This window comes from Falco peregrinus, chromosome 7, assembly GCF_023634155.1.
Source record: "Falco peregrinus isolate bFalPer1 chromosome 7, bFalPer1.pri, whole genome shotgun sequence".
Classification (NCBI taxonomy): domain Eukaryota; kingdom Metazoa; phylum Chordata; class Aves; order Falconiformes; family Falconidae; genus Falco; species Falco peregrinus.
The window spans coordinates 32,340,467-32,366,982 of NC_073727.1; the positions used below are offsets into that span (position 1 = coordinate 32,340,467).

Genomic DNA, 26,516 nt, shown 5'->3' on the forward strand with positions numbered 1-26,516 from the left:
TCTGAGTGGTTCTTGGTTTAAAACAGAGACTTTCCACTTCAGAGATGGAAAGCTGCTGTTCTGTATCTATGTCCGTTCAGTTTGGTGTTCCTATCATGGCTACTTGCCTTCACTGCCATTTGCCACAAATGCTGATGTGGATATGTCAACTGTCTGTGCAGATATGTCAGAGACAAAACAAGTGAAAAGACAGCAGATGCTAATAAACAAACTGATGATAAATATTCACTTTTTAATGTGAGCATTGTGCTAAATTAGTTGATGTTGTCAGCTTACACATCATCAGTAGCTGGAGCTTGCATGGGAAGGAGTTGTAGTACAATGTCCCACAGGTTTGAAAAGTCACATCTAATTTTCCAAACATCTGGAAGTTTATTTTCAACACTTCAACAACAAATAAAATCTACCTGAGCAAACTTGCCATATACATAACTTGCAGTACTGAAGATATGAGCTCAGAACAAAATTGGGGAAAACATGGTCCCTACTCGGTAATAAGAGCCAACACACCCTGCAAGTCAGAAGCAGCTGTCTGGAGTGACCACAGCATTCTTAAATGGGAGCTTTCCTAAGTAACCAACAGCAGGCACACATGTTCAGTGGGAATAATGGGATATGGCTAATGTTATTCAATGGTTTAATATTTAATATTCTATAGTTTTTAATAGTTTAATAGTTTACACATTTGCAGGGAACTGCACAAAGGAAGAAAGACTGCAGTGAGTCAGATTCCCTGCAAAAACCTTGGTAGTAGCTCTCCAAGTAACTGGTCACTTTGGAAAGAAGAGGGTTGCAGTACTTGGCCTTGGTGCAGTCTGAACGCAAAGGGCACAACCCGGTCAGGCTGACACTCAGGGACACCGGGAGGCAGGAGACTTCCTTGTGGCTGCTGACTTCAGTCATGTCAGTTGTCATAAGCTGGCGGTCCTCTTGCATGGTGTAGTGGGCCTGGTGTGGGATATGCTGCTAAGAAAGGAATGGAGCCTGCAGTCTAGCCAGCTGCCAGCAAATGCCAGGTCCTCCCTGTTTCCCCAATCCAGCACTTACTGCCCTTTGCAGTTGATAGTTATGATACTTATTATAGTAACATACAGAGCAAAGAAACCAGAGTTAAATAATCTCAGAAAATACAGCTGACCAATCTTTTCAGAATAGGCATTTTATTTTAAAAGACCTTATTTTCCCTGACTTCACTTACACTGTAATATTGTCTGATGCATTTTTCTTTCTTTTCCATCTTCTGTTTCTCATTCTTTTAATTTTCCTTCACCTTCATTCCTTCTTTTCCTGTGCCAGCTGCCAGTCTAACTTGGGGGGGGGGGGGGGGGGGGGGGCGGGGAGGAAGGACGGAAGGTCAAATGGGTTGAGATAACAAGACACAGAAAAGAAATACAGAATAAAAACATGGAAAACAGTAAGAGGAAATATGAAACAAGAAAGCAGCACATTTCAAAAGCAACCCCCTCTGATAAAAAGCACAGAAGAAACTCTTACAAAGACATACAAAATTTGCCTATTTTTAAATCAGCAGAATGCAAATTACACAAAAAATAATTATTTCTTTTTCAAGTTCCTCACCTCTATCTTTAGTACAAGTTTATTGGAGAATGGACACTGCTTTTTGACCAGAAAATTTGTTTACATGTCCAAAATTTAACAAAAGGATCTGTTCCTTTAGAACATGACTGCTAGTGGACAGAACAAGATTTCCTCCACTTGAGTTTTGTCTGGCTAATGAAAGAATAATTTTCAGCACTGTCCACCGTTTATTAGACCTTCAGTTAATGCAGCTCATCTTCTTTTGTGTCTGTTTTCAACAAGGCCATGTGCTGCACTGTCTTTAATCTGTATTTATGCCCAAACAGAACATACTGGGCTTTCTTACATTCAGTTTGAGACAGCCCGGTGAAATAGATGGGGCAAATATCTAACTTAAAGAAATCTTTGCCTTGATTTTTATCTCTTACTACTATAAATCAGGGATAATTCTTCTAAGGTTAGTAGAGTTACATGAATGTAAATCCAGATAACAGAAGGAGGTGCTTGCTCCTGTTAAGCCTTTGTGACTTTTCCTAAGCAAGGCTTTGGTAATATAACTGGGAGCAGTGATAAATCCTTAACAGATACCTATTGTTCACAGTCAAATGGCCTTTTAGGTCAGCTGTGGAATTACCATGACTTATGAAGCAATAGTATCTCTCCCATTCAGTGCCTGGTGTTGAGCGGCATGTTCCTGACAAGCAGAAGAAAATCCAATTACCTACTTTTCTTTCTTGCTTCTTCAAGAAATGTTTCCATTTTTGATATGGCATCTGACTGTACAAAAAATGCTGATAGGGTGTCTTTAAGAGAATTATATTTTTGTAACTCTTTTTCATAACAATTGTGAAAGACAGAACCAATTTGCTGCTGCAGCTATCTGAAGAAAATAGCATTAAATCTGTGCCTGGACAGACTGTGTAGAATAATGTTGTGAAAAAGTAATAGAAAATATGATATTGCATTTCTTGTTCCAATCTGGACCAGCCAGCTCATCTGAGGAGGGTTGCTGTGAATTGAATGACACCAAATGGAGTCATCTGTCATAAAATAATTGTTACTCTGAAGAGTAAACTATTACATGCCTTTCACAGCTTTTCTGAAGCCAATTTTCAAAAATCCTTCAGACCCAGATAAATGGCTGTTGAGTTTTATGATACCGGAGACATTCAGCTCCTGAGAGTAGACTTGTGTGTAGGCCTCTACAACCGTGTGTCTCAGACTTTTTTGGAGGACAAAACAATGTTTTTCATGAAAACACACCGCAAAATCTCAAACCCACTGAGGTGGTGTCCACATATTCTTTTTTTTTAGGTGTATATATATGTAATAGCCTTAGAGTGTGCATGGGTTTCTTGGCTTTTTATGTTGTTTTTGCCGTTGCTTCATGATAGGAACACAATTGGCAGGTAGAAAGTTGTTCAAAATCACATGTGTATCTCACCCAAATTTGGAAGCTTAGCAATACTTCTGAATCACTTATTTTTTATACAGTCTCAGTTTGGTTTTGTGGTTATTTCCAGTTTTAAGTGCCGGAGAATCTGGCTGGGTTCTTTCTATTTTAACAGCCAGCACTATTTTCTGTTCTTTATAAATCATAATAAATGTAACTGGGAGGGCTTTTGAGTCTCAACAGCTAGATTTTCTGTGGCAAAATAAATAGTGTCCTGAGAATATATTTAATTGTCTTCAAATGCCATGGGAACCCTCTGACCTTTAAATGTAAACTTTCAAATTTGCAGGAAGAGGTTTAGCCAAAAGTTTCTTATTAACATTTGTGGCAGTTAAGAAGCTGAATTCTTTTCTGCTGGACTAAAATTTACCTCTGTGCCACAGACTATGAATTTGCTTGAGGAAAGTCAGAGGAACTGCTAATGCCAAATGTGCTTTCAGAACTCATTTTGCAAAGTTTTCTTACAACAGGTGCAGGCATATCCTGGACTCATTTCAACCTGATGGTATTCTTGACTCAGGATGTTCATTTACTTAATGCTTCTATGGTGCTGGAATATCAAATGCCTTTTGTCCAATAGGCAGAGTGCTCTTTCTTTTGAAAGGCAGAAGGCCTGTGGAATTACACCCGCTGTTTCATCAGTGGCATTTTCTATACATTCAGCTGCATTTTTCATGAACTTCTGACAAAATTTTCAGACCTTGGGAACACATTTATTTCATCTGATGATTCAGATTTTTTCTTTCTCTGAATTTTACCAATTCCTTGGCAAGTTTTTTTAGTCAGCACTGCAATATATCATTAATTCTTTTTATTTCACTACTAACAGTAAGGCAGTTAACCTTTTCATGAACATTATGCTTTATATATGCACATATTTTTAAGCCCAGTAAAAAGTATTCTTACTTACAGAAGTTTGAGAACGAAGTGAATGGTCTTCCTTCTCAAGGGCAGTATGAAAACTCCCCCTGACTTGGTGGATCAGGACTTCATGTCTGTAGGACATTTTTCTTTGAAATGATGTGTAAAATCAAGTGAATTCATCCCAGGTTTGGTACTGTCACCTCAGCAAGATAATTCACTGAAACAAGCTAAGAGCTAAAGGTCAGAAGAGAATGCCTGTGTTTAAAAGAACTTATAGAAGTGGAAAAGTGTTCAGGGGCACTTTTTGGCTATACAGCAGGCCAGTCAAACACAGATGATCTTTTATTTTGTTTCACAGGACCTACTGAGTGAAGGTTCAGGTCCTTTCTAGGCTCTGTTGGTAAACTCAGTGAGACTGAGAGAGAAGATAGCCAGGTACCTCCCCTCCATTGTCACTAGTCTAAAAAGACTTGGTGAGAGCAACCCCTGCTGAACCATGGCTACACCAGGGTCTTACCTCTTGATTCCATCTTTTCCCCCTACATTTCCAACTTGATGACAGGGAAATGGACTCCCAAGTTCTGCTCTTCAGCCCAGAAAATGTTCAGTCCTCTGATATCCTCATCTGTTTGGGGGCTCATCTCTTCTGCCCAGTGGGCTCTCAGTCACCAAGAACTGTAGCAGATGTTGGGGTTTCTCCTTGAGTTGGCTAGGTTCCACAGGCAGGGCTGCCTTTGCTGCTGTAAACATTTCTGTGTGCCTCAGTGCGTGCCTCAGCTCTCCTTTGCTCCTGTCTTCTGTGCAATGTCACTGTGGAGGAAGAAGTTTAGACATGCAGGCTATGATTCTCCAGTGGCTGTTTAGCATCTAGTTTGAATCAAACAGTGCCTGGAAAGATCTCAGGAAAGTTTATGAGAAGTGTTCAACAGCCATCTTGTTTTGCAGTTTTTCCTTCTTTGAATTTCTCAGTGATAAAGGGACCTAAGACTTATCTAGGCAAAACTAAAAGCAGCTGCTTGCTTCTCTAATTAAGAGGTCAAGTCTAAGTGTCCCTTTTGCCTCCTACCATAACACAGCTCCACGAACAGTATAACAGCCAAAAGACGGCTAAATGTTTAAGCTGGACTGAAAGCAAACATCTCATCCTACACTGTTACTATTTAATAGGGCTTAATTTGTTTTTCAGAAGGCAGGTGTGCAACACACCATGTGAGATTCCCTGAGGCGCCAGTGCACCTGTATAGGGCTGGCAGGTGGAGCACAGGAGCTATGGGTAACTCATGCCTTCCAGAGCAGCAGCCGAAGACGGGTGCGATTACTGAAGGCATCTCAAGACTCTAAATGACTGTGCTTCAGGAACTGGGTTGAATCATAACTGAGTGAAGTTTAAGGTTAGCATTTTTAAGGTGCTAAAATCAAATCACCTGCAGCAGTGGCAGAATTAACTTCATTTCCAAAACCAAATGTGTCTACATTTGTTAGCATTGAGCTGTTTCCATCATTGTGTTCAAAGAAAACTGAATTTCCGTTGCCTGCTGCCATTGCTGTCTGTAAAAAGCCATGACAACAAGCTCTCTATATGTGTAACTTTAGAAAATAAGGCCACCTTTCTGCCCATTCTGGTTTAATGACTTTCAATGGCTCCATTTATTTTGAAACAAGTTGCAGCATAAGGCAATTTTGCTACTCAATAGCTTTTGGGTGCAATCTGTTTTCAACTTTGCGATTAGCTGAAGCTCTCAAACAGCCTGAATTCTTTAGCTGACAAAAAAAAAAAAAAAAAAAAAAAAAAGGCTAGAGACAACTTCAGAGACAGCAAGCTTTTTCATGCTTCATGATACTCTCAAAAAAAAAAATCACAAAATTTATGATGTGCCACGTTTTCAAAGGAAGGAGAAAACTGGAAAATCCTAATGAAATTGTATCACCAAACATAGCCCATGTTAGTTACATTATCTTGCCATGTAAGGATTTGTGCTGTGGTGGCGTACAAGTACATTTTGCTGAACAAGCTGAAAATGCTGCCTCAGGAGAACAGGCTGACTTAAGCTTTATTCAACTGCTTTGCTTTCAGGCGACTTCTGATATTTCAGTGACTGACAGAATCAAGCCAAACTCACAAAGTCATTCAGAATGATATAAATTACGACCTTTAAGATCAGAACAGATATTTCTGAGAAAATCTCAGAAAAGTACTGAGTTATGGTAGATGAAAATAATCGACTTTTACAGAGAGCAGGTGATTTTATGGCTGCTGTGTGTGGAAGGTGACATGAATGGTCATGAAGAGTTCACCTACAGGTACAGATCAGTGGCTGTAACTCAGTCAACAATGAAAGATTTGTCATTTTGTCTAGATGTGGGGATCAAACACTGCCAGAAATGGTGTGGTGAAATCGTAAGAATAATATCAGACATTGTATCCAGCTTACAACTGGCAGAGTTCCATATATCATTATTGCAGTGGGCATGATTTGAATGAAGCTTGCCCAGAGAACACTGAGAATAATACTGTACTAAAAACTACCTATGAAACTCTTTATGTGACCACATATCATGGAAAAAGTATCCTAAAGGGGATGCTGTATTAAAGAGAAAAAATTCCTATGTGTCTTATCAAGAAATATGATGTGGTACAAAGTGCCACTTTCAGAGATAAAACGTGTGATGCTGTGTGTGCCAGTAGGCATCCATGTCATGCAATGAGTAAAACAGACTTCCAGTGAAGAAGTATAGAGTTACCTGACATGCGGACAAAACAGAAGTTAAAAAATATTATAAAGAAGTATCAGGAAATGAGAGCTTGAAGAGAGGATATAATAGTTCAAATAGGAAATGTTTACTTGCTTGGTACAAAATGAGCTCGAACCATGCTAAATAGAAAGACACACAGACACAAAGATAAGTCAGGGAGAGTAATAAGCTACAGAAAACTTCGCAAAGGCTGGGTTTTCAGCAACAGAAGACTGTTCTTTACGAAACAAAGCACTGCAGTTTTTCCAGTCAGATGAAAGCTGACATTCTAAAAGCAAATCCACTGAGAGATTTTAAAGCTGGAGATACCGAGGTTCCCCAAACCCACTCTTAAGAAATTAAAAAAACCTCCCCAGATTTGACAATGGAGTTTTGGAAGTTCCTTCACAGCAGTGAATCCATTCTACAGCATCTCTCCCATAAGGGTTTGAAGAATATAGCTGATATTGGCTTGGATGGTGCTCAGCTTCCTGAGCTGTAAACTGAATGAGGATTACCGAAGTCATAAGCACCTTTACTTTGTGCAGCCAAACTAAACATTACATGGTTTCCAATGCCGTGAAGTTAGTTATTCTGGCATAGGTAATGGTGGTACCATAAAACAACTGAGATTCATCATTCTATATTGCATCCAAACATGGCTTTCATTCATCTGCTGCATGTGCTGGTATGTGTTCAAGGACGAAACTGATCACCTTCTACCTAGATATACAAGTTTTGGTACTGACTTCATGAAAGCCGAGGCACAGATCATCACTGGGAGCTTTTCAGACTTATGTGTCTTTCTCATACTTGCATTAAGAATGATTTAATGAATAATTTTGTTCCATCACTGTTCATCCATTTTTAATAAAATGAACATTTATTCCAAACTTAGCATTCTTCAGCATTCTGTATTAATTCTGTACTGAAATTTTGGAATGTTTAATGTCCTAGCTCATCATTTGACTAAGCTTACTGAAACTATTGGCTCAGTTATGAATTCATTATCTTTTATTTCCTACATATCTCTGATATGCAAATTGTTATAGCAGTGAAATATGTCTGACTGCTTTGCTCCCAGTTAATGCAGTATTAATGTAACAAAGAACTTCATTAAATTTCCAGATAACTTTTTACTTACAATAAATTAATGTTTGAACTTGCTTGATAGAGTCCTGCAGTTGCCTAAGTTTGGGTTCGGGTTTATTTTTTTTCCCAAATTAATACAGCTGTTAAGATATTTTGTGTTGGCACTAATGCTGGGTGAAACTTTTCCTTTTGTGTATCATCTCTTAGTGAGATGCTGACTTCTCTAAATCATAGGTTAATTATTTCAGCTTAGAATTTCACCTCCGGAAGACTTCTGTTCCAATAGCAAAAATAGCATGTAAAGACCTCATGTAGGTAGAAGAAGAAAGCCCATCAAAACACTATTCCCGTGTTGCTAATGCCCTGCTCACACCTATCTCTTCACACTGTCCATCTAAAGTGTTTTAAATGCAGGGATTGAAAGAACAGAGGTTGCGCAGCCAAAAAAAGGAGAAGAGAGATTTTACCTGAGACTTTATACCAGTCTCCCAAGAGAGAAATAAATTATTCTGTCAGTCTACAGTAGATAAGATAAAAACCAATGGGCTAAATTGCAGCAAGTGATAGATAGGCCAGACACAAGGAAAAACATACTGCATGGATACTGAAGCTTTGGGACAGACTGTCTAGAGAAGCTGTGGAATATCTGCTGCTGGAGGTTTTTAAATACCACTCAGACAAACATCCATCAGGATAGGGGATAGATAAACTAGGCAATCCCTTAAAATCCCTTCCAGTTTTATTTTTTATGATTCTGTGAGTAGGCTTGTCATACTGAAATATTTCTCTGATTAGGGTCTGATGCTCTCCCTTGTCTACTGTAAGGCTATTCATCCTTACGCTGTTAAAGACCTATGATGATGAGTAAAAGACAGATGACTGGTTTGCTCTCAGAAGCCGATTTTTCAGCTAGTCGGCATCTGAAGTTGCAGACAGATTTCCAACAGAGCTCAGTTCTAGAAGTTCCCTTGTTTCAGATATAATGGTACTTTCTAGGTCAAGTATCCTGATGTCTACAAATGTGCTTAAGTGAAGATCACCATCATGCTCAGACACACAACTGCATTCCCATAACTCACCTAATTACAGAATGATGTCTGAGGCGAATCCTCGACCTCATGTGGCTTCCACTGAGGTTTAAATGGAGAAGTTTTATCAGCTACTTGCAGTGAGACAAGATTCTGCATGAAATCAGTTGCTAAGCCTCAGCTGTTGCATGGGAACTTGTTAAGTTGCAGCGCTGTGGTTAATGAATGATGAAGAAATTATTTCAGCAGTCCAGAAGCCTAACACTAACTGACATTGTTCCTTAGGTTTCCATGCTAAGCCACTCCAGAGGCAAACTGAACCTATGAAGATATTTATTCTGATGATCTATAGTTGTTTTTATGCTCTTAAAACATTTGAATGAAGTTTTAAAATTGATTCTGAAAATGGGACCTAGACTTTGAATTTAGCTGCTTTTTTGAATAGGTGTCATTTTGGTGCTTTTGAATAAGTTATATTTAGCCACTTTCAAAATCTTCAAGGACACACAACTGTATGCACCTACATACACACTGCTGAAGAAGAATGGATGCGAGCATATATTCCTGGTTATACGTACTTTCAAACATATTTCTCATCTCTTCAGCTGTATCACACTGAACTAAGACAAACTCTTTTGGAAATTTTATCCTATATGCACAGCTGTCCTTAAGGAATAACCAGAGCAGGATGCTGAAACCAATGTAACTGTAAGTCAAAGACAACAGCGAGAGCTGTCTAGGGTCTTAAACCACTCCAGAGAAAGTGAGGTACCAACACATATAGAGTTATTTCCTTATCCACCATCTAGTATTTATTTTATTTAGTTTTATTCTTGTATTCCATTTTGTTCCTGAATGCCCTGGTCTATTGCTGATTGTAAACAATTTCATTCTGAATGTGAATTAGAATCTCTGATATCAAACACCTACAAAAACACCTTTGTGTCTTACTTGTGTTTTATTTTTGTTTCAAATCAGGTACCTAATTGTAGTGCTTATAAGATTGCAGGGCACTTGGATTTTAATTGTATGAGGTTCAGGCAAAAGTGACTATAAAAGCATCAAAGACAAATAACAGTTTGTAAGTGCAAATGAAAAGATGCTGAGATTTACATAATGGATTTAGTCAGACACCCCTACTGTTTTATAGAGGGAGAAGTGCATGTGCACAATAAATAAATCACACTGTGCCATCGGTATGTTGCATCTAACCACATTAGTGGCTCCATTTTCCCCCTCATGACTTAGGTAGGATGACATATTGAAAAACACATATTTCTTTATTATACTATTTAAATGGATTGATAAATCTGCTTATAGATGACAGAAACATTTTTCATTGCTCCTACCAAGTTATTTATACTTAAACCAAATCTTTCACATGTTTACATGCAAGAGCCCAAAATGCTGCAAATATGTTGCTGTAACGATAAGACCCACCTGTGACTCACGTAGAACATGACCAAAATCCTGCTCTTTGACCTACTCTGCCTTCAGGCTGCCTTGCTGCAAGCAATTTGGATAGTACCCACCTTCTAAATCTACTGTGTTCAGGAAAGAGCATGTAAAACGTGTCCTTCAAGGTAAGGGCATTTTTGATCTATGTTTCCACAATTTGCTGCAAAACTTTTTTTCTTGAAATGCTGTTAATATTTGCTGAATTTCATTTTAATGTGGGAAAGTACTGGTTAGAAATTGTTAACCTACTGTATCAATTTTTATGGAGACTGAACGTTGCTTTGAAAAGGAGGTGTACAGAAATTGGGATGTTTTTGATGAAAATAATTAACATACTTGGCTTCCAGATTTTTTTTTCTTTAAAAAAAAGTGTAGAAAGTGGAAGGGCTTAAATATGGTGGAAAATGGGGAAAACCAAAAAATGGAACAATACTGAAAGTTTTCAGATAAAATTCCAAGTATTTTCTTAGTAATTTTTTAAAAATTAAGAATATATAGAATTGACCTTTTCTGTAGTTTCGGAATTGTTAATACTTTAATTTTGGCCAGCTCAGTTCTTTTCTCTGTCCAGTGCATCTCTGTGCTGGAATACATGAAAAATCTAATATATGTGTATGCTTCCACTTGCAAAAGAAAAATAAAGCAAATTAAGGAGTGCGCTACTGGAGGTCATAGACAGGATATATTACGGACTTGATTTTGCAAGACACTGAATGCCTGCAGCTCACCCTGCTCTGAATGAATTTAAGGCACTTGTCACATGACCTGCTCTTTTATTAGCTTAGTTGCAGTGGAAAAGGCAGAGCAGCAGCATCAGAAATGAAAATGATGGCAGAAAATGTCTGGGTTTTGGGTCCATATGGGTGGTGGTAACAGCTGTCCTCAAAGAGTCTCTGCTGAGGAATATAGAAGTGATACAGAGGAAGATAGCAAGAGCAAAAGAAAATGAAGATTTAAGAATAATAGAAAATAATAATAAAAAAGCACAAACTATTTCTGGAGGAATAACTGCTCTAAGAAAAAGTTATCAACCTAGATGAATCACATCTATGTCAGGGGGCTAATTTAAAGGCATTTTATTAGACAAAGAGAAATAAGCATTTCTAGAGAGTGATACAGTCCTTAGGAAGACTGCGTATCTTTTCCTCTTGTGAGGGATCTCAAAGCACATAGGGAAATTCAGATGGAATAAAGCTGGGCTGTGATGGCTGGGCGCTATCAGGCTGATCCTTCCAACAGTTTCTGCCTTAAGCTGGCGCACTGCAGGTCTGGTACCCAGCTCGGTAAGGGCTGGTGGCCTCTCTGCCTGCCCTTCCAGCCATCCCTCCTGCAGCTAGTTTGAGATCAGGCAGCTGTGAAGAAATAGGCAAAACTTGACCCTCCCTTGGCACCAAGAAGGGATGTGGTGAAGAGCTGCTAGACCCTATAAAACCCTATAAAACCCCCAAATGCCCTTTAGCCACCAGAAGAATGACAATTTTCCCACCTAACTACTGCTTGCTGCACAAACTCGGGCTCAGAGTGTGCTCATTGCTGAGGGCTCCCTCCTGCTGCCGAGGTCATCTGTTCCATCTGATGGTGGCCTGCAGAAAATGCAGGGTATCATTTCAACGTGTTTATGGGTACCTTTATTTGCCTGAGAACACACACTGTACTTCCCGCTGGCCTATTCCCCATATATACCCGCTACACGGGTCAGTGGTCTCAGCGCCTCGTCAATAATTCAGCCTGTGTGCTCTGGCTATGTCATCCTGGGAAAGGAGCCCAACGCAGTGTCGAAAAGCTGCGCATCCTATAGGAAGGAGGAGGATGTACATGTTATAGGTTTTCCCGTGTTTGCTGGATCTTTCACGTGAGCTCGATTTTCAGGCGCATTTGCGTCGGGGAAGCTCAGCCCCACAGACATGGGACAAATGTTCTTCAGTAGGAACTTCTCTGGAAAGCAGGCTGCAGCATCAAACTTTCCCGCGTGAAAAAAGGCACTTTCTGCCCCGGAATATTCAACACGCAGTAGTCGCAATGTAACACAACTCAAGGCACGGGGCCAAAGAGGGGGTGGCTTTATTGTATTCCCATTTTTTTACGCGCACAATGTTTCATTTTAAGATACTCAGTCAAAAGAGGGGATCCAAGCCGAGCGATGGCTCCAGGCACACCCCCCCGCCGCCGGCGCCACCCCGAGATTTACACGGCCCCCGGCCCCGCAGCCCGCGCCCCCCCGGCAACCACCATCTTGTTCCCCACACCCCCGGCGCGGCCCCGCGCAGCGCAGCGCAGCAGCCCCCGCCGCGCAGAGCCGCGGTGCGGCCGCAGCCCCCCCATCCCCCCCCCGCGGCGGGCCGGGCGGGCGCTGCGCGGGGCCGAGGGGGCAGGGCCGCCCCCGCGCTCCTCCGCGCCCGCCCCGCCCCGCCCCGAGCGCCGGCTCCGCGCGGCGGGGGGCAGGTGCCGCTGCGCGCCGGGGCGGGTGCGCGCGCCTGCGAGTGCGTGTGCGCGCGCGCGGGTGTGCAAGGCGGGGCCGCGCGGCAGAGGCAGCCCCGCGCCGGCTGGTGCCATCGGGAGCCGGGGCGGGGAGCGGGGGAGGGCGCGGGGGCGGGCGAGCATCCTCGGGGCTGAGGCTCCGTTTGTCTTTCCGGGCTCCGCGCTGGCGAGCGGGAGGCTCTGCGGTACCGGTACCGGCGGGGTACCTGCGGATCGGCTTCCCTCCTCCTCGCTGGTTTTGTTGGGTGGTTTTCGGGGGGGGGGGGTGTTTATTATTTTTTTTTTTTTTAGTTTGTTGTTGTTGTTGGTTTTTTTTTAACCCTCCCTCAAATCCAGGGAGACGCTTCTGAAGCGGGGCGAGCGCTGATCTTACGTAAATGGTGCCGCTCCGGCGAGGGCCCCCCCCCCTGCCAGCCCCGGGCCGGGGGAGCGCCCCCGGGCGCCGCTCGCCCTGCCTAGCGGCCGGGCCCCTCGCCGCCGCCGCCGCAGCCCTGCCTGAGATCCGCACGGGCGCCGGCACCGGCGCGGGCGAGCGGCAGCGGGCGGCCCCGTCCCCGGCGGGTTTCGGCGCCTCCGCGGACCGGCTGCGGGGATGATGCGGCGCGTCGGACCCCGCGGCGGGGAGGGCGCTATGTCAGAGAGATAACGCGCCTCCGCCCGCAGCCCGGGGGCAGTCTCGCTGCCAGCCCCCCCGGGACCCGGCTGCTGGGAGCCGCTCGCTTCTCGGCGGCCGGACTGGCCGCGGCGGTGGGGCCGGGGCGCGGCGGGGCGAGGCCCGGCGGGGCGGGGGAGCGGCGGCCGGCCGTGCCGGGGCACCCCGCCTGCGGGGGACAAGCGCCCGGGAGGCTGAGGAGCACAGGCAGCAGAGGCGGGGAGGAGGAGGGCAGCGCCATGACTCATTTGCAGGCAGGTCTCTCCCCGGAGACTCTGGAGAAAGCCCGGCTCGAGCTGAACGAGAACCCCGACACCTTGCACCAGGACATCCAGGAGGTGCGGGACATGGTGATCACCCGGCCCGACATCGGCTTCCTCCGCACCGACGATGCCTTCATCCTGCGGTTCCTGCGGGCCAGGAAGTTTCAGCACTTCGAGGCGTTTCGCCTCCTGGCCCAGTACTTTGAATATCGCCAGCAGAACCTGGACATGTTCAAGAGCTTCAAGGCCACCGACCCGGGCATCAAACAGGCGCTGAAGGATGGTTTCCCCGGTGGGCTGGCCAACCTGGACCACTACGGCAGGAAGATCCTCGTCCTTTTTGCTGCTAACTGGGACCAGAGCAGGTAAACGCAGAGCCACCTGCCTGCCTTAACCCCTTCTTCCCCCAGGGCAATGCGTGGGAAAAGCCGTGCCAGCGGGCGGGTGGGCAGCGGGGACACAGCCGGCTCTGCCCGCGGCAGGCTGGGCAGCAGCGCAGGAGGCAGAGGGAGAAGAGAAAGAAGAAATGTATTTTGTGCCTCAGGGCCTTTTCAGCCTTCTCATCCTTTAGGGTGTGAATTTTGGAAGGGAAGTAGAAGCTGCTCAGATGCTCTTCTCAGCTGGCTGATAGGAGTTTTACACCGTTCTGCCTCCCCTTAGCCGAAGTGAGCTGGCATGGTAGGTGCTGCGCTTACTCATTTGACAAAGGCTGGTTGCGCTCTCTGTGCTGGTCTTCCTGCTTCAGCACACACGGAGCTGCTCAGGTGCCATGGGAGGAAATGGGAGATGCTGTGTTAAAACAGGAGTATCCATCATGGCTTCTGAGCTGAAAAGTTTACCTGTGTGGGAAGCTGAGGTGCCAGATCCTTTCCCTTAGTTAAAGGGAGCTCTTCCTGAGCCACTTGGAAACGCTGGGATGGAAGTTTCAGTAACCACTTCTTTTCCCCACTCAAGCTGCTCCAAGCGTGAATTCCCTGTGTAATAAGATCCAAGCACACTAAGCTTTGGTAGGAAATTGAAGGAGGCTAGTGCAGTCCCTAGAACAATTTCTGATCTGTTTTGGGACCAGTCGAGCCTGATGATGACTTAGCAGGCTGACCCAAGAGCTGTCTCCCATCAAGGCCCTTACATGGTATCAAGACAATTACTAAAAGAGACACTATTTGGTTATTCTAAATATCTCATTGGGTGCCATGCTCAGTTTCTCCTGCAGTCTAAAATTATATCCACAAAACCTGCTTGATTTTCAGTGCATGTAAATGAAGGACTCCATTAAGAGTGAACTCTAAAACCTATTCCTGTGAACGCTGAGTTGTTTCCCTAGGCTTCCAGCATGAAAGCAGGTTTAGAATCTGAAGCACTTCTTAGAGAGAAAAGTTAAAAACTTGCTAGTTGCCTTCACGTGAACCCAAACCATCTTTTTTGCAGTCAGCAAAGGCTGGGCGCAGGCAGTGCGGAGTGCTCAGTGCAGCTATCCCCAGCTCAGCTATTTTGAAACATGGGGAGGACATGAACAGCTAGCAGTGTGGCTAGAAGGGACAGTATCTGGGGGATCGGCATGCTGAAGCTTGCCCTTTAAATGTCTGTGTAGCTGTCCTCTTGCAGGCTGTGTGGATAGCCATTGCAGGGAGGGATCCCGCAGCTCCCTGACATGCACCAGTCAGTGTTACAGCCAGGGATGGGTCTCTGCCTGGGGGGTTGCTGGCCCACCATGGCTTTCCTCCTCCCCAGACAGGACGGCTGCATCCGCACTGCCTACAGGGAGTTTCCTGGCCCTTGCTCACCCGTGAATCGTGCTCAGGGACTGGAAGAAAGCTGTCTGGCACAAACCAAAACTGCCCATGGCCAGGCTAACAACCAGAAAGTGTGGATGAACATATGCAGAGCTGGGGCCAGTGTCCTTTTCCTGGTTTGGTTATCTAGCAGATGAAGCCAAAGAAGCTGAATGAGGAAGCAGTGGTGATGAGGCTAAGGACTCCTTGAGTGGGCTTCGTGTCCCACATAAGGACCAGGTCAGCTTTTTATTTTTAAATCAACTCTGCAAGCTCTTAAACATCCCTGAAGGGAGAATTAGGAAAGCAATTGGTGTTTAGGCCTTTTATTAAGTCATACATCTATGATGAAGGAATTCCCTTGTTAAAGGTAATACCATTATTTCTCATTAATGAAAAAAACCCCAAAGCTTTATGTGGCACTTTTCAGATCATTAGTTCCTAGTCAAAAGAACACCAGAATCCAAGTTCAGAGATAAGGTAGCATTAAAAAAAATAATTGTCATGTGAAAAGAATAGGTTTATTTTCTTCTTAATTTTGGATGTGCTGATAATTAAACTATGTGAGATCAGCTGACACAACAGTAAATTTATGGTGGTTTTTTTCATGAAGTCCTATTGGGACAATTAATATTATCTATGCTATCATAGCAAAGTGACTGGGGTACACCAGAGCACCTAATGGCTATGTTTGCAGTTGGATGCCTACTGCTTTTCAGCACTGCACGCCCACCACACGCCTATCCTCCAGAGCAAGGGACTTGTTTTCAGATAGACCGCTCAGACAAAGGGGAGAGAGCTGAAGCCCAGCTGTGGGGAGTGGCTTGCTTCAAGGCACATGACAAGTCAGTGGCAGATCTGGGAATGGAGCTAGGTCACTTTCTTGTCTAATTAATTTAGTGTCTTCCATTATTTGATGTTCAGCAACTGAAGCTGGGGAGCATTGTGTATGGAACTTACACTAAACCAGCTGTGCAACATGTCACAAGCTTATGCCTTAACTGACTTGAGAACTTGTAGTATGAAAAAGCAGCGCTGCTCTTACAGCAACAATGGGAGGATTACTTCTTGAAGTCTGTCTTGTTAGGACCTCTTCATATGCTTCGTAAGCTAAGCTAATAGAGCACAGCAAGCCTCCAAATCTATCACATTTGTGCAACTTATTATGGCCAGCATGTAACAATTAGAAATAAAAAGTCCCAATTTGTTATTTAAGTGAAGAGCAGACATACTATAGATGATTTATACAGCACCAGCAGACTATGATTTACATAGTTCCAAATAGAAAGAAAAGTGTGGGAGGCAAAAAATTCCTATGGTAAAACAAGCCTGTGTACTAGATGTTGAATCATTAAATTAAAGCAGGGCCTGAAAACTGTACCAGATGTCCTACCATCTGAACAACTAAATCAGACATGTATTTAAAACAAACAAAAAAAATGGAAAAGTGAAGGATAATGCACTGAGTAGCACGGCAGCTTTTCCATGGGACTGCCTAACTTTCCACCCAGTCTTTAGAATGGGGAAAGTGAAGATGGCTGGCATTCCTGCCAGGAGGCTGGATACACTTGGGGAGGGATCAGCCTTCCCTATTAGCTTCCAGATTGTTGATTCATAACTACATTTGGCTTGTAGGTGTGTACGTGCATTTGAAGACGCCCTTTTCCTTAATGTGTCCAGCTGGTGAAGCTTTTTTTCCAGTTAATGGTACAATTAACTTCAGCTCTCAGCGGCAAGAGATCTGTTGTCATGCATGTTCTTCTGTATGATTTGTGGCACCTGTATACAGATTCCCTAGAAAGATCAGTCCATTTTGATGCTATTTATTTGAAATCTTTCCCAGTGTTAATTATATCAGAATTTTCCCTAGCAAAGTGCAATAGAAGAGTGCAGCGATACCTAGTTGCTGTCTGTGTCACAGTGACCCAGTCAGCTCACACCATCCTCAGTGAATACAGAAATCCACTGCACTCATTACTGTTAGCTCTGCTGTTGCATCAGATGATTTACAGCAGGGCAAAGACAGAGTCCACTGGTTTGCTTTTGAAACTATGCTTTTGTGTGCAGAAGTGCTAGAAACTTTTCTTTTCCTCCCATTAAATGAAATTTTAAATTCTGTAGTTATTAAGAGGCTCAGCTCACTATTCACCCCAGGCAAGCTGACAGGGTATTTTTCAAGCTGTGATGGAGACAGTGTGACAAAACAAATGGCAATGCTAACAATAATAACATATTAGCAATAACAAAATACCTGGTCAACAGAGTCAATTTTTGTTTGGAAGTTACATCTTTCAAATAATAATTATTAAGTAGTGCAAACACTGTCATTTTTTCTACAGTTTTTCCTGCTGACTGATCCTGTCTTATTGTTTCCTAGCTTTTCCCCAGGTGTTCGTATCTGCTATTATCACTTGTGTTTAGACTCTGAGTGTTTTGGCTAGGGATCTTTTTGATCAATGCTAATGTAAAATTTAGATCAGCTGAATCTTCATCTGCCTCTATGACTGTTAGACACGGGGCTAATATAAAGAGTAATGTATGGTATTAAATCTGAATCTAAAAGTTAATCTGGTAAAATATGTGAAGCGGTTTCTATTTTCCTATGCATTTTTGTATCACTGGTGGTGCTTTTTGTTTTTAGATGGAGGGCTCCCAGGGCACGCTGCCGTTATTTAAGCAGAATAGCTCTAAGAGATGTTTCCATCCCCCATCTTCTCAGCATTCAAATCAGTACCCAGACTGACAAACCAAGGAGATATGAAGCATCATTTCTAGGTGCTCCTTTATGTATCTTGAGGGGTCTTATAGCACTGAAATTCTAAAAATATTAAGCCAGAGCAGTAGGTTAGAAGTTGGATGATGTCTCAGAGACTTGACCAGCTTTCTCTTTTAATTGACAGTGGCACAACAGCTCATTTGACAGCAACCTTTGCTTGGCCAAATGGTGATGAGCTTAAAATACAGACTGTGCGTTCCTTACATGTTTGGGATCTTTAGGAGACATGTGGCTTAAATACAAGCAAAGAAGACTTTACCATTTATCTCTTGTATTTAACAGTTTGCATCCTGAGAGGCAGAGTCATGCCTCTCAGTTTTAATTCTCAAAATAACTTGAAATTTCTTGCTGTTGGGGGGCAGTGGGGTGGGGGTGGGGGCCGATATGACAAATAACGATAGTGATAGTAGGGCAACTCTGCCAAATCAGTTATCTCTTACTCAGTGCAAAAGTGAATTGACTGGGACCAGAATCTGGTTAAACAGATGATACGGTGGATGCCACTCATCATCAAGCACATAAAATATTGAAAAGAAGCTGACACAGCTGGATTTGACGTGAGACATCTTTACCCTGCATTCTCCCTGTCTCTTCTCTTTCTGTTTGCCTGGTGGAGATCACAGTGGCCTTTGGGAGTGAGGAGGATGCATAAACCACATAAGCAAGAGGTAAAGGTGAAAGCTCACAGTGAAATACTACCAAGAGTTGTTAGCAATATCTGCTAAACTCTTTTTCCCAGAAATCCTTGGCAATACATTGAATTTGTTCATATCCTTTAAGAAAATCTCAAGGAACTTTTCTTTCTTATAAAGGGGAAGTTGCTGCCACTGTTAAATTACAAGAGTGGGATGCTCAGTCAATTGTTTGAGCTATTCTGTTCTGGGCAAATCAAGACCTCAGTGAGGCATTGCCTTAGAAAGCTTTGTCGCTGTTGTAATAGACATGGTAGCCATCCTGAAGCATTTGAAAGAATCACTGTCAGTGTGGCTATTAACTTGTCAGACCTTCCCAGGCTCGTTGCTTTGAAGTCAACCTGAATGAAAAATTTCAAGAGGCAGCAGAGTGTGTCTGTGCACCAGTCCCCACCTCATCTTAACTCAAACTGGGACACACATGGAACAGAAAGAGTGCATTATATATGTGATCACCTACTTGCAGCATTAGTTATTCACATTAACAACGGGGCTAAAAAAGTTGTCTAAGCTTTCTGTCAAATTAAGCATGGTTCTATAAATAGAGGGCATTAAATACATTTAAATTAACCATGAGTTCTAGATTATGCTAGCAATTAGTAATACCTTGTAGCTACCGTGTGTCCCGTAAGAGTCTGTTTAAACAAGTAGATGCAACTGAATTTAGCCATAAATAAATAAGGATTTATTTCTACGCAGCCTGACTCTAGGCTACTGCAGAACATGTGCTGCAGCAAATCAGGCCCAGCACACCCTACGTACCTGTCAGCACTGGAGCATCACTGTGAAATGGGCCAGGGCACAACGAGCAGCTTCCTGTCCCCTACATACACACTGCTGCTTAACCGAGGTTGGTAAGAATAAAGCAACACCATCTTCCCCACAGACTGAACACCGTGGTCTCTTAAAATTTAAGGCTGATGTGTTGATTATGGGTTTTTCTTGAAGTAGAAAGACAGTCAAAGCCATCTTGGATGAAATTTATTTCACACTTACTAGCTTATACCATTTTTCTCACTTTTGATTGGTTGTAATTCTGTACCTGTATGGAAAGTAATTTCAGCAAGACAATCGCGAGTAATTTTCCCCACTTTCTTTTCACATAGGATTTTAGTTTCCCTAAAATCCAGCCAAGGATGGAGCGTATTTTATGGCAGAGTCTGTGCATCCTGGTGCTGACATGAACAGTAGTAGGAGTGAAGTGAAATGTTGAACAACATGGGGCTGGAGTGGATTAAAGATGAGTCTTTATGCAAATAACTGTGCTGTGTGAAAGCTTCTGTATAGTTTCTTTAATCATGTTTCATTTGCTTGGGTTGCTCAGCTGATACTTTGGATACTCAGTTTGCCATTTGTACCACCTAAGATTTCTTCTCTCACACCGGGTTTACGTTTCTGACTTGCCTCAGCATGTGCCCAGAGTGAAAGCTGCTTTAAATATCCACTAATACATTTGACTTTCTTGTCTGGTTTTCTATACTGGGCTTAAGTAATGTATCAAAATCAAGAGAAGAGGTCGATTACAGAATGGAGGATAGTGCCTATTTTCAACTAATTGCCCTAAGCGTATTTCAGGTGGGAATCTTGGTTGTTAGTGATGTGTCCGTGTATGCTCCTAATGTGGCTTTTTAGGCTTAAAGAGTGCTTCAGATACCTACTTTGGCAGAAGGTGTTCTTGCTTGCTTCTAGCTAGATGTGTGCTCTTCAGGTCTTGTTTTCAGAGAGGACCTTTTGGCTTTTTCAGTAAGTAAACATACAGTATCATCCTTGATGTTGTGGACTGTATTTCTTACACTAAGCAAAACTGCAATAGGAGTTACGGTGATGGTGGATATGCCATAGATTTATGGAGGCCCAGCCCTGAGACCATTGGTTACTCTCTGTAGCAGCTGAAATCCTGGTCTCGTGGATGCCTGGCAGTTTTCCTGTTGACTTGAGTGAATTCAGGACATAATTAGGTGTATTTGTGTTTATATGTATACATCTATATATTTACCACATAGGTATATATAACAGCACTTTATAGCCAGTCTTAGAGACCTGGTTGGCCACAATCTTTATGTTTAATGCACCAGATTTCTAGCAGCATTGTGCCACTAGGGAGCCATTAATCCAAGACATGAGATATCTCACTGAACTCTCTGAGGAGGACGTTAGAGATCTACATCGGGAACTTGGGACCCATCTTCTTGGAATGGATGTAGGGTGCTTGCAGCAGCCTTCTGCTTCATGGAACAATTCTCTGGAGAATGAGTTCTTCTGAATGGGGCAGAATCAAGGTCAAGCGAGGTTGAGGCTAATTTTAGGATTTGAGTGTTTCTAATGATAGGTTAGAAAGATCTGATGGATAGATAGAAAAATCAGACAGATTAGCTCTGACAAATGATCTTCCACAGACAGGCATTAGCTGGTGTCCCAATGTCTCACCTGATGTAATTTCCTTCCCAGTGCAGTGTTTCCCCTGGGAAGGCATTTTACAGGGTATAGATCCATCTAATGTCGTAAAACAATAAAAAAAATAGTATTTCTGAGACCTCCACCACCTTGTGGAGGTAACCAGGGGTTTGAGGGCAGTTGGCCATGCTCTGAGCCCAGCCCCGACCCAGACAGCCCCAGACATGACTCTGTAAACCTCCTTCCCTCAGGCTAAGTGCGTGTTTTAATCCCGATGTTGGCAGTTGGATGAAATGCGTGTCATACAGGGGATTTTTAGTTCCCATGGTGATTCGGTGCCCTCCACTGTCCATGCTCCAGTGTTGTAATGGGTAGGTAGACTGGTCTGCAGATATGCTAGGCAAACTAAGACCTTTTTGGTGTCAGTAAAATCTTCTATAGTCTTAGTGCTGCCAAGCACTTCCTACGCATCCTGTTATACATGCGCAGACTCATTTGGGAAAAAGCCGATGAGTGATTTCATTTTTCTTCAGGTTGCTCTTCGTGCTGTGGGGCTGGGGGTGTGTGTTTGCTTATTATGAGTTGCAGCAGCAATGGTGGCATTTTGCCCAGGTGTCCAGCAGTTGGGCTGGGGGGAACTGTGCTGCCTGGGGAGAGGGGGAGCATCAGCCCCGCAGTGCCAGAGGCTGCTCTGCCACAGCAGCCCCTGTGCCCCCAGGCAGGTTTGCTCAGGGCAGGCAGGGCACTCCAGGTGTGCTTCACTGTGCCTACTGCAAAAACAGCATCCTGACTTAACAGACCTTTGATAATCAAATTGTGCTAACAGTTTCAAGGATCCAGGTTTTGAATGTTTTCCTTCAAAATAGGTTTTAAAGCATGTCTTTTTCTCCCCAATGGGCAAAATTCCAATTACAGAAATGGTCTTTTGGTTTTTTCCTACCAAAAGGAGATAGAGAATTTTAGTGTTCTGAGGATTTCCCTAGGGAAATTACAGAGAAGAATTTTTTGTGTGCTGTTTCCTGTCCTGGTTGAAAAAAATCTGAATGAAAAAGAGGGAGCATGCCAAACTTCCTGTAAAACTTAGATCTCAGAAAAAGCAGAAGGAGAGGAGTGAAAATTTTTATTCCAGTTAACTAAACCAAATTCAAAACAAAATTAAGTTTCCAAAATGAAGAGAAGAATAATGTAAAACAGTGCTTCTCCTAATGTTTTCTGGGGAAAACACACTTTCTTGGGTTCACTTGTGTTAGGCTGACATTAAGAGAGTCCTTTTCTAGTCACTTTCCTAGGAGTGCATAGTTGAGAAGTTCACTGAGTTTTAGTTGGCTAAAAAAAGAAAAGATGGAAGATGTGAGGAGTCAGCTAGAACAGATTAATTTAATTTGTGTTATTTCCCTTTGCAGATACTTTCAAAATATAGTTATGTACCCAATGTAACAGTGTACTCATTGTATTAAAGCAAGTAGAATTCAGTATAATTTAATGTAATTTCTAAATAGGCACACATGTTCTTTGTTACATATGCAGTATGGTGAAGATTTCCCTGGGGATTCATAGTTTTGAGAACTTTTATGTTTGATGCCATCATGGGAGTCTTTTAGAGGGCCTTACTTAAATACATGTGCACAAACACTGAAGATTAACTCTTTCTTTTGTTCCTGGCATATTTGCTTATCCGATATTTTTCTGGTTTAATTTTCTAATGTTGCATCTGATACTGTGGTGCGGACCGGCAAATTTACGTCTGTTTAAGTTTTACTTTTAGAAGAGATTTTTAGATATAAACCATAGTTAGCCTGAAAGAAAATCAAAATTTAAACTACTACTTTCATCTCTCTTTAAAAAGCCCAGATAATTCTGGTGTTTTGCCTTTTTTTTTAAAAACAACCTGTAAGCTAAACTGCAAGTTGATTAATAACTCTATTATATGCAGTCTAAAGATGATATTGCTGTATATATTTAAGCTATTCAGCTGTGGTATTAGGTGCTTTAACTTCAAAAAAGAAAGATTATACTCAACAGGGCTTGGCAATATGGAATTATGTCATCTTTTACAAGATGGTTGATCTAAGAAAAGATGATGTGCATATATGTAAACCACGTAATTACATATTGTAGGTGGCATCTTTGTAAACCCAAATTTAACATAGAAAATTCTAGGACTGATGAATACCGTGTTCTAAACTTACTGCTGAAACCACATAATCTGCATAAACGAAGTACTCTGTACTCACAAGGCAGTTAAGTAACTTTTAAAAGGTTGCTATTGCTCTTAACAGAAGCAACTGAAAGCCCTAGTATGTGTTACATTCTGCTTTCAAGATCCTTGCCTAATCAGCTTTCTGTAATACCCCTTGTAGATTTAAGAGAAAACATTAATCAGAGAGAGGGAAAAGGAGGGCATGTGGAAATCCCTCTTTTGGCTGATAATTTTGTAGAAGTATTATTTCAATTGCTTGGAAAAATACAGGAGGAAACTTTGGGTCTAGGCTTCAGGTGCTAGACTCAGGTTTTGGTATCATTACAATTTTAGAAAAATACAATTTGCATAGATATGCTTGTAGAGACATTTAATAAAATGTGTAGATATAAAGCAGCTTAGGGGACTACGGAAAAGTTCAAATTTCCTTCCAGTGTGTTGTGTTCCTGTAGTTTGTTCTGCCTGGCTGATGGTCTAGATGTACATAATCCTACTCCAGAGGGTGAGTTCTATTAATTGAGCTTTTGAGACTTTCCCAGCTTTACATACCCATGACTTCTGAGGATGTGTTTGCGCTCCTTTGATTTAAACTTTTGGCAAGCAGTACAAAGTAAGAACTCTCAGCGTTTCTCCACATCTGTGGTTGTTGCTCCTTTCTTGACCGAATCTCCCCTTAACATTCACAGGTACACACTGGTGGATATTTTGCGTGCCATACTTCTTTCTTTAGAAGCCATGATAGAAGACCCCGAGCTTCAAGTGAATGGATTTGTTTTGATTATAGACTGGAGCAACTTCACCTTCAAGCAGGCCTCCAAGCTCACACCAAGCATGCTTAGATTAGCCATAGAGGGCCTTCAGGTAACATTCTTCTTTTCTTGCTCTTCTTCATGCTTTGTTTTGCAGTTCATTACAAATCTATGTGGCTAAAAAAACCCTAAACAAAACCAAACCCCAAGAACTTCTGAATAGCAAGGGTACTAACACCTTAAGGTATGGATGAACAGGCAAGCTACAGTGGCACAAGTTAAGACATGAGTGCAGTCAGCTAACCGCAGTAGCTCCTGGTGTGTAGGCTCCTTCTTTGCCATCGATAGGAGGTAACTTCTCTGTCTTTATTCTGAGGTGGCTGGCTTCCTGTAAGTTCAGGCTGTAGCTTTTGCAGCAGCAAGTTAGAAATAATCAGTTTATCTTGTGCAGGGCTAATGAAATACAGGCTGCTGCTTCCACGCTGGGTTATTTTTCCGTTAGAGGCAGGCTGTGCATCATTTGTTCTGAAAAGAGTGGGCACTGTGATGAGACAGTTAGCTGGGACTGTTTACTTAAAGTTCAGCATCTGCTCGGCATTTTTGCTTGGTCAGGATTAATTTGAGCAGCAGCTTCTGGGACTGAGTATACAGTGATTTAAATTTGTTTCTGCTCATTGTAAATGCATTTTACATGGCACTGGCACACCGGTGGAAAGGATACTACATAACTCTCGGCTGTCTCCTATGATCTTTAATGCTTATTAAAATGAAAAACTAGAATCTGTAAAGTAGTTATTTTTTGTGCAAGTTTGAGTTGCTGTGTTAAAAATACCAGTAATTCACTCCTGTGGCACTGTGCCTTGGTTTTACAAGGACATATATTCCTTTTCTGTGATGTTTTTATCATTTACACATTTTTATTACTCATAAAACAAAATAACAGCCGTATCTTTCAACTTTCTTTGCTTTGATATTGCTATTTTTGAAGCAACTTGTATAGCAGTATCTAAATCTTGAAATGGCTTAACCAGTATTCAGTCTACTGTTGTACACAGAAGGGTAGTGACAGTCATGAGACGAAGATCTGTTTTCATTTTGTTGTGTTTCTTTATGCAATGATGTGATTCCATGGTCTTGAGAACTACATTAAAAGGCAGCAGTAAGATCTGTGCTCCAATAGTGCTGCATTTCCTTTTATTACTTTCAAAGTTTTCTTTTTGTGTGCTGTTTTTCAAAGTTAGCCATTGTTTTCTTGTTTAGAACATGAATAAATAGTTCAGTGGTCTTTGGTTTTAAATGATGGTGTTTCTTCTTGGACATTACTTAGAGGTGGCTATTATGAGCAGTGGATAATTGCATTTGAAAGTATGATGGATGACCTACCAAACCTCAGGTGGGCTCTGAGACTCTGTGTTCTCTTGCCATTGACTGGCTCATTGCTGAGCTGAGGTGAAGTCCATTGGCTTAATTTACCCATGCCCCCAGCTTTGTATGTGTGAATATCTTGAGTCTGATGGCCAGGGCATCATTTTGTGGCCACTGCTTCAGTCCTGTTGACTCCAGAGATGTAAAACTGGGCGTGAAATGCTCCAGAAGAGAGAATGAAATGGCCAACACTTGAGGCATCTGTCCCAATCTGTGACAAGTGGTGTTATCTGTAAGCAATTTTTATAAGACCTTTTACCACAAGTCTTTTGAAGAAATACATTAGTTGGGCTCTTATAATACAGCACTTAATTTTCTGTGGAGAACCACTGAGGGAGTGAGGGCTAACATTCTTATACTAGCAAAATTAACTGACTCTCTAGTGACATTTTCCCAATAGTTATACTACTTGGGGGGTTGTTTATATTTAATTTCTTCTTTTTTTCCCCCTTTTTTCTTTTAATTGGACATTTTACTGTGTAAAAATATATTAGAATCAATGAAAACACAACTGTGCCGAGCATCTTGGAGAGCGAAACCTCACTTCAAAAACAATTGTGATCAGGAGAGAAATAAGAGGAAAGCATGGTGGAAAGATGGTACAGAGAGACTCTGGGCAAGGCACAGGTTTATTTGTGCCTCTTGCAAGATTTCATGCCTGAAACATTAGATTCCCTTACCCTCAACAGGGACTGCCTTTGCTTTTATTTTGGATGAAAATATGTAGCAGAAATATCATTCTGAATGGTGGCAAAGTAAAAAGTGCTTAATCAGGTGGTATGAAAAAGAACAACTCACACACACTTTATTTATGATCTTTGTAAATACTCTCTGTTTAATCAGAGAAATGGAATTTACTCTGGCTTACAAGATTTAACAGGGCTCAAGATGCTGAACTTTACCATTTGGAGAATTTAAATATTTGTGTTGCTTGGGTGGAAAGGGACA

General features: G+C 42.3%; 1 protein-coding gene across 1 annotated transcript in view; it reads left to right on the top strand.

The window, feature by feature from the left end:
- Nucleotides 1-12,976: 12,976 nt before the first annotated feature.
- The window catches only part of CLVS2 (clavesin 2), a 59,489-nt gene continuing 45,949 nt past the window's right edge, over nt 12,977-26,516 (top strand). Inside the window, exons 1-2 of the mRNA XM_027793517.2 lie at nt 12,977-13,925; nt 24,081-24,255. Of these exons, the coding sequence (XP_027649318.2) occupies nt 13,537-13,925; nt 24,081-24,255 (564 nt within the window). The 5' untranslated portion in view covers nt 12,977-13,536. The remainder of the gene's footprint in view (nt 13,926-24,080; nt 24,256-26,516) is intronic.